Below are 8,429 nucleotides of genomic sequence, written 5' to 3'. Positions count from 1 at the left end.
TTCAGCATTGCATCCGTCGGGGTGAGTGGCAGCTGCTCCCCTGTTTGAATGCAAGCCAGATTCATTATGCTGTGAAATTATCCCTCATTTCTCTAGGTGTGCTCTTTTAACTGCTTAATTAATTTAGATGTGGGTATATATATTCAAATTAAACCACGGTTTGCTGTAGTCACTTCGTGTTACAGTTGTAGACTTGTTGTCGAACACGTTTCTGCTCTGACTTTCAGCTGCTGAAAACAGGAGTGTGGAAAAAGAGCTGTGTGGGGAATGTAGGGCTGAAAATGGCAGGGTTGGTTCAAGTCAATCCAGGAGAGTTACAGGTTCTGACAGCTCAGAGGTTGTACCTGTGCCGAGCAGAGGTGTCACAGGATGCTGACAGCGAGGCAAGGGCACCCTCTTCCGAATCCCTGGCACCAGCAGCATCCAGGTGGAGCCAGCATTTGTGCTTCCCAACCTCTTCCCTTTCTGGAGGAGCATTGAAAAAGCATTTATTGACTTCTTTTCCTCCTCTGCAAAAGCAAACCCAAACCAATGAGGATTTTCTCTTTTTTTTTTTCCCCCTGCCTTACCTAACTAATTCTTTTGTGTGGCTGAAACACATGGTGATTCTTCCCAGCAAAACAAACAGAGAGCACAAGGGAGGAAGAAAGCTGACAAGGCAGATCTGCATGCCCCTCTAACATACTCCTTCTGTATTTGCAGGGAGAACTAATCACCTTCTATTACTATTGGAAGAAAACCCCTGAAGCAGCAAGCTCTCGAGCCCACCGTAGGCACCGCAGACAGGCTGTGTTCCGGAGAATTAAAACCAGAACTGCTTCCACTCCAGTCAACACTCCCTCCAGACCCCCCTCCAGTGAATTCTGTAAGTGGAAGCTAAGAGCAATGCATTTCTCTTGGTTTAAATGCAGGGAGCAACAGTAATGTACTGGTGCTTCAGGGGAATGAAGCAAGGAAATGGAGTTCAGGCAGTTGCCCTCTCCCCGTTCCTGCACGATTATGTTGGAATGTGGAAGGTGTCTTTGATCACCAAGTGCTTTGTGCAGTTCTGAAACATAAAAGCATCCTGGAAGGATGGAAATACTGCCCTGGTGTTGAATTTCCCTACTCTTTTTTTGGTGTATTTTCGCCAGGCTTATTACAATGATGGGAATTAGAAAACATGCAAAAAAGGAAGTTCTCCATCCCTCTGGAAGTTCCTTCCATCCTTACTGGGTGACCAGTGGCTTCTGCTGACCCTCAGACTTTGTGCTACAGCCAGTAGTGTATCTTAGGGTGTCTTGGAAGAACACTGGCCTTGCCTGGAGCAAAAGTGTCTAAACAGACTAATTCCCCAAACCAGTGACATGGTCTGTGTTGCAAAGGGTTGTGATCCACAGGGTCCATATGGAGACACAAACTTTTATCCACGTGTAAAAGGCTTATGTTACCCTGTGAGGTTTAAGTCTCTCTGGGGACTAAACCCAGCACATTTCCCTTGCCTTGTAAGGAAAAGGGACTGTGTGGAAGGCAAAAATTGGCAGATTTAATGATGTGGGGGAGAGAGAGGATGTGGTGAGCAAGCTGGACAGAATTCTGGAGAGGGTAACAGGGAGGCAGTAAGAAAAGTAATTAGCTTTTCCTGGCTGAATTGATAGGATTTATTGCTGATTTCTGTGTGCATGAGAAGTGAGGATCTGTGCTCTGCAGCTCCATCCAAGATACTCATCACGTCGGAGCACTTGTGGCTGGAAGGTTCTATCCATATGGATCCGGCTGCAGGATGAGAATAAAAATCAATTTAGTGAAAGAATTCAAGTCCTAGCCTGAGGTCAGTTTTGCAGTCAGGGTTTAAACACCTGCACGAATTAATGTAGGAATTATGGCAGTGGTAGCAGCTCCTGCTATTAAATGGGACCCTGTGTTAATTTGAAGGGTAACGAGTTGCTGACAAATGCTGATGGCAAGTGCTGTAGAATCCATAATCTATAATCCATAGGCTGTAACCTGCACCTACTAAACATCCTCTGGAACCTTTAGAAAACTTACTGCATGAGGGACTGGTAATTAAAGATTTGGACTAACGAAGCCAGAGGGTTTTCTGCTGCTGACAAATTACAGACCTGTTACAGGGTGGATTTATAGTGGTGGTGCTAGAAAAATGCGGAGTGCTCTAAAAGAAAGGATTTACTCTTGACTTGTTTTACAAGATGAGATAAGACACAGTTTTTGTGGTGTCTGCAGATTTTTCAGTGGTTTAGATGATGCTTTTTAGCTCCCAGATGTGTAATCAGCAAATTTGTTCTGTACTGCTTCCCACAAAGGAAAAAGGACCTTTCCATCCCCTCCTCTTTGAAACGTGACTTTCCCAAGGGTTTAAACTCTGAGGATTGCAAATCTGGTAGTATCCTTGTGGTACCTCTCATCCCAAAGGGTCACATGTTTCTCAGACAGGTCCATTATATGGAAGCATTGATTGTTCCACCCACAAACACATCTCCTGGGTTAAATATAGCCAGAGTCTAACAGAGCATGACAGCAGTCCTCAGCTGGGGTAGAAACAAAGTGAAAAACAGAAGAGCCACCACAGTGTCTAGTCAAGTAGGTTTTAAGTATAGAATATTTGATTTTAAGTTTGATCAGGTTGTGGAGACAAACCTCCTTTCTCTGGAATATGGTGATTTTGGAACACAACCTCTCAGAGAGAATTTAAATGACATTGGAGTGACAGCTCAACTGGGAAAGTACTGTGTACTGAGGCAGAAGTTCTGTGAGTTGTATCCCTTGGCACATTGCTGGAATCCTCCTTTAACCTGTAGGCCAGTGAGGTGCTTAGTGTGCAGAATCAGAAATAATGCCAAGGTGGTCGTAGGAAGTCACAAACTGTTTTCATTAATGGTTATTTCAGCCAAGTAGGAGGAAATAGAAAATCCTGCTGAGTGTTGATGTTCCTTTTTCCTTTTCTTTCCTTCCCCAGTGGACCTGAGCTCGGCCAGTGAAGATGACTTTGACAGTGAGGACAGTGAACAGGAGCTGAAGGGCTACGCCTGTCGCCACTGCTTCACAACCAGTATGTGCCCAGGTCCCTGCTGGGCTTCTCTTCTCCCTTCTGCTGCTCCCTGCTCAGTTTGTGTGCTGGTACAGCTGTTCAGAAAAATGTGGGGTGGAACCAGCTAACATATGCAGCATTCCTTGCAGACTTAATCAGGCTTTGCCATTGCAAATTAACGTTGCAGTGACAAAGGAGAACCCTGAGGTAGACATTTATACAGGAATAAATCTACATAATCCATAATCTGTGTAATCAATTTGTGATCTACTGAATCAGTGTTGGGCTGTGGCAGTCACACACACAGAACTTCTTTGTGCTGCACCAAATCTACTCCTGGGGGGGAGTTTCTGGGACTGTTCCTGAAGGTTGTCTGACGTTTGGGCATGCCAAGTGTGAGCCCCAAAATGGGGAAGGAAGTGAGAGTTCATAGCTCACTGCTCTTGCAGAAACCACAGAAGTGGAGAACAACAGCTGCCTGCAAGCCACCAGGTAGAGCAGATAAGGCTTCTGCCTTGAGCTCAAAATTGTAGTCGCTTAAGTGAACGACTAGTTTGTAAATTGAATAGGGCAAAATATTCCAGGAACTTCTCCAGCTTCCTTGCCCATAGAGAAGCAGCTACATTTCCAACTCTTGCTCTTTGAACTATTCCTTGTGTTTGTGCTGAGGGTCTGGTGCTCTGTGTGTTTCTGAGCTGTTGCTTTCCCTGCCCCAAGCCTCCAAGGACTGGCACCACGGCGGGCGAGAGAACATCTTGCTGTGCACGGATTGTCGCATTCACTTCAAGAAATACGGAGAGCTGCCCCCCATCGAGAAGCCTGTGGACCCCCCACCCTTTATGTTTAAGCCTGTCAAAGAGGAAGATGATGGCCTCAGTGGGAAGCATAGCATGAGGACACGGCGGAGTCGAGGCTCGGTAGGTTTCACCCTCTCACTTTGCAGCTGCTTCAGTCCACAGGAGGTGGGAGAGGCACTTAAACATCTAACCTGCTGCTGTATGTGTGTGTGTGTGGGTGAAATTTGCTGAGGTTGAGGTTTCTGTGGAAAAAGGAGCTGAAATGTCTCTTCTGCAAGCTCTAGTCAAACCTGTTTCCATGTTTTTAAGGACTGGCAGTGGACTGTCGTGATAAAGGGGCACTTGACAGTGTGTTACAGAGTTTGTACTAGTACACATCCTCCTTCCAGCTGGATCCTGTCACTGCTAAGCCCTTGGGAAGAGTTTAAAAAAATTAGATGCTGTTCATGTGGTCTCCTCATATTACTGGAGCTCAAATCTCTTCCCTACAGAGAGCTCTGCTTTGCTCTGTGGTTGGTGTGCTCTGTCCCTGGGTTGTTGCTTGGGGTGAAACGCTGAGAGTCTTCCTGTGAGCACATCAGTGTGAGAGCTCTGACAGCAGCTCTGGCTAATTTGAGCTTTGATTTGGGTTTGGCTGATTGAAAGCAGCAGATAGATTTCTTCTCCTTGCCCTCCCTCTGTCTTTCTGATCACGGTGATACGACCATTGATTCTAAATACCTTGTGATATGTGAAATGTCTTGGGTTATGTTGGCTCTGTTGCTTTTATGGTAGCCAGTCATGCAGAGAACTGCCAAATTGGGAAAGAAACAGCCTTAAATATTGATATATACTCTACTGTGGTCCCTTTTTGAACTGGGGAGTTAAAACCTGGTCTTGAGAGCCAACAGACAGTTTTTGATGGATCAGGGAGGTCCTTCCTCCCTCATTCACTGTGTGGGTGTACAGACTTGCAGTGTGTGTGCATGTGTATTGGAACATCTTTCTAATGTCATTTCTAACAGACACTACTAAATATAACCAGCACTTAATGTTTCTGAGTAGACAGATTAAGGATTTGTCTCCTTTTGAGTCCAGTTTAGCTTTCAAGGAGAAAGTGTCACATGAAATGCTCCTGGTTTTTTGTTCTCTTAGTGCTCCATCCATGCTCCTGCTGCTGTAAGGCAGTAAAATTGAGAGAGGTTGGACAAATGCTGACTTGGCTACCCTTTGTTTCCCTCAACCCTAGATGTCTACACTACGCAGTGGTCGTAAGAAGCAGCCAGCCAGCCCTGATGGTAGAGCCTCCCCCATCAACGAGGACATTCGCTCCAGCGGCCGCAACTCGCCCAGCGCCGCCAGCACCTCCAGCAATGACAGCAAAGCTGAGTCTGTCAAGAAATCCACCAAGGTAACATTGCCCCAGTCCTCTTTCCTGTGAGCACTAAACACCTAAAGCCTCTCAGTGAGATACACAAGACACATAGATGAGAATTATAGAGTCATCAAGGTTGGAGGAGACCTCTAAGATCATCAAGTCCAACCGTTAACCTGTCATTGCTGTAACCCCTAAACCCTGAATCAGATCCAGTGCCAGGTTCAGGTGCCTCTTAAACACTTCCAGGGATGGTGACTCCCATCACCTCCCTGGGCAATATTCTAGTGCCTGACCACAGTAACTGTGAAAAAATATTCCTGATCTCTCCTCTGCCTCTCCCCTGTCTCAGCTCAAGGCTATTCCCTCTAGTCCTCTCCCTGCAGCCATGGCAGGACACACATCCTCCACCTCTCTCCAACCCTGTCAGGGAGTTGGAGAGAGCCATGAGGTCACCCCTGAGCCTCTTTTCCAGGCTAACCAACCCCAACTCCCTCAGCCCTTCCCCATGTGCTCCAGCCCTTTGCTGCCCTCGTTGCTCTTGGCTGGACTCGCTCCAGTGCCTCAATGGCCTTTGGGCAGTGAGTGCCCAAAGCTGAGCACAGCACTGAGCTGGGACCTCCCCAGTGCCCAGTCCAGGGGGATGAGCACTGCCCTAGTCCTGTGAACCTCTGTTGGTGGTTCACAGCCCCAAAGAAGCACTTGATACCAGCAGAACCACTCTTGCTACAGACCGAGATGCCGTAGGATGCCTTGGAATCTCTCTGTGACCTAGAAATTCCTACTTGTGTGGATAAGCAAGAAGTGTGCTGGTGCAGCTGAGTGCTGCTTTGTTCCTGTACCGAGGGGGATGTGTAGTGATCAAACCACTCAAGTAGCCCCGCATAACCTTCCTGCTCTCAAGATAAATTAATCCTTCCATTTCGGATGCAAATGCAAGCATTAAGCTCAGAGAAGTAATGCAGATCAGAAATGTTGTATTTGAGACAAGTAGACAGTTTTGGGGATTTTTTTTTTTAAGCAGTACTTAATCTTTGTTTACAAAGGAATATGAATATGCAGTAATTGAGGCTACTTCTGTCCCTGTTTTTCTGGAGGTGTATTTGCTTGGTTTTTTTCAAAGCAAGCTGACAGTTTAGCCTGGTTAAATAAATGCCTTTCCAAGAGAGTGCTGAAGAAACAAAGGCACATGAAGCAGGAAGGCTTGTGATTAAGTAGTGTGCATTGAAAAGTAACAAGTTAAAAATAAATGTTAAAAGTAAAGAAGTCAAAACTGGAGTATGGAGCAAATTTTCACATTATAAAACTGAGAACTTGGCAAAATTTGAAGTTAGGTTAGGTAATTATGTGATATGATGTTCCAGGCCATGAAAGAAGGTAGTAATCTTATAATAGCTATTCACTGGTAGCCCTGTACTTGAGGGGATCTAAAAATATTCCTCTCAAAATATCAGGAGTAAAGCAAGACTTTAATGTAGTAGAAAGAGATTTATCCTGTGCCTGACTCCCACAGAAATTCTTGCTCCATCCTCTGTTCAGAACTGGTGTTGGTCTCTGTTAGGAGAGTGATCTGGGCCAGTTGATCTTGTTCCTTATGGACCTGGGCCTGTTTTAAATGTGAGGAATGCTTTATTCACTTTTCCTGCTAGTTTGATGCCTGTTGGATTGTTGTTAGATACTGACTACCTCAACTTTTGCTGAGTTCTCCTGTTCCACAGGAGCTCTTCTTGTATTCAGTGTGGTATTCCTGACATACACTCAATTTCTTTCTGCATTTGCATCATTGGTAACTCTTATGTTCTGCTTCCTTTGTGGCAGAAGATAAAAGAAGAGGTGTCTTCTCCTCTCAAGAACTCCAAGAGGCAGCGGGAAAAGGCAGCGTCTGACACAGAGGAACCTGACAGGTCCAATGCCAAAAAATCCAAAACTCAAGTGAGTTCCTCCCACAGAATGGTTTGAAGAGGGGGAGGGGGTGCAAATCTGGTAACAAACCAAAAACATGAAATCAATTTAAGCCACAGCAAATTGTAACTTAATCTGTGGCTGGAAAGCAGGCAGTGTTGTAATGTGTTCCTGCTGTTGGAAACAGTGGAGTGATACGGGGTAAGTCCAGAGGTTGTTCTAATATCAGTATCAACCATATAGGAGTACACTTGGATTATTTTCCACCCTCGTCCCCCAATTTTTGTTTAAATTGAAATTGTTTTTTTCTTCTTCTGTGGCAAGTTAAGAGAACTCCAGTGGTGGTCTTCTAATTTAATGGTATCAAAGCTCAGTTGAAATACTTTAGGGATGTCTCTGTGTACCTGAGCAGGATCACTCTGAGCTCAGGATTTGGGGATTTTGGGCTTGAGCTTTCCATATCACAGAATCCCGGAATGGTTAGGGTGGGATGGGATCTAGAGGTTATCTAATCCACCCTCTGTGCTCTAGCAGGGCCACCTAGGGCTGACTGCCCAAGACATGTCCAGATGGCTTTTGAATGTCTCCAAAGTGGAGAGTTCACAGCCTCACGGGACAAATCTTTTCCATTGCTTGGTCACCCTCCTAGTGAAAAAATGTTTCATCATGTTCAAGCAGAACATCCTATAATTCATCTTATTCCCATTGCCACTGGGCACTACTAAAAGGAGCCTCCACTGCTAAAAGGCTCCATTGTCTTTACACCCTCCCTGTGGATATTGGTGCTGCCTGTGCTGGTTGAGCCCTGTGATGTTCAGAGGGTGATCCCTGCGTTGTGGGATATGTGCCATCCTCTGGCACAGTGCTGGTGTCCTCGGGGCAGCTTTCCTGCACTCAGTGGTCACTGTTCCCCCTGTCCCTGCAGGAGATCAGCAGGCCAAACTCCCCCTCGGAGGGTGAGGGTGAAGGTGAGAGCTCTGACAGCCGCAGCGTCAACGACGAAGGGAGCAGCGATCCCAAGGACATCGACCAGGACAACCGGAGCACCTCCCCCAGCATCCCCAGCCCCCAGGACAATGAGAGCGACTCAGATTCATCTGCCCAGCAGCAAGTGCTGCAGGCACAGCCCCAGGTGCTGCAGGCACAGAGTGGCTCTGCCCAGGCTCCTCCTGCTTTGGTACCGCCCCAGTTACCAGCGTCGCTGCCAGCGGCGTCCAGCGCTGCATCACCCCCAGCACAGGTCTCCCCGCCAGCATCCCAACCCTCCAGCCAGCCCCAGGCTCCTGCCCCCCCTCCTCCTCACTCCCACATACAGCAGGCTCCTGCTCTGCACCCACAGAGGCTCCCC

At 46.8% G+C, this 8,429-nt stretch overlaps 1 protein-coding gene across 1 annotated transcript in view; it reads left to right on the top strand.

The window, feature by feature from the left end:
* Nucleotides 1-8,258, top strand: part of LOC103798742 (arginine-glutamic acid dipeptide repeats protein-like) — a gene marked incomplete at both ends in the record, with an annotated part of 36,813 nt that extends 28,555 nt beyond the window's left edge. The window contains 6 exons of the mRNA XM_009071023.1: nucleotides 703-865; nucleotides 2,957-3,049; nucleotides 3,746-3,945; nucleotides 5,054-5,215; nucleotides 6,998-7,111; nucleotides 8,007-8,258. Of these exons, the coding sequence (XP_009069271.1) occupies nucleotides 703-865; nucleotides 2,957-3,049; nucleotides 3,746-3,945; nucleotides 5,054-5,215; nucleotides 6,998-7,111; nucleotides 8,007-8,258 (984 nt within the window). The remainder of the gene's footprint in view (nucleotides 1-702; nucleotides 866-2,956; nucleotides 3,050-3,745; nucleotides 3,946-5,053; nucleotides 5,216-6,997; nucleotides 7,112-8,006) is intronic.
* Nucleotides 8,259-8,429: the final 171 nt, after the last annotated feature.

The sequence above is a fragment of the Acanthisitta chloris genome, unplaced genomic scaffold (genome assembly GCF_000695815.1).
Source record: "Acanthisitta chloris isolate BGI_N310 unplaced genomic scaffold, ASM69581v1 scaffold20573, whole genome shotgun sequence".
Taxonomy (NCBI): Eukaryota; Metazoa; Chordata; class Aves; order Passeriformes; family Acanthisittidae; genus Acanthisitta; species Acanthisitta chloris.
The sequence above is the reverse complement of the archived record's forward strand: the minus strand, read 5'-3'. Positions and strand labels throughout refer to the sequence as shown.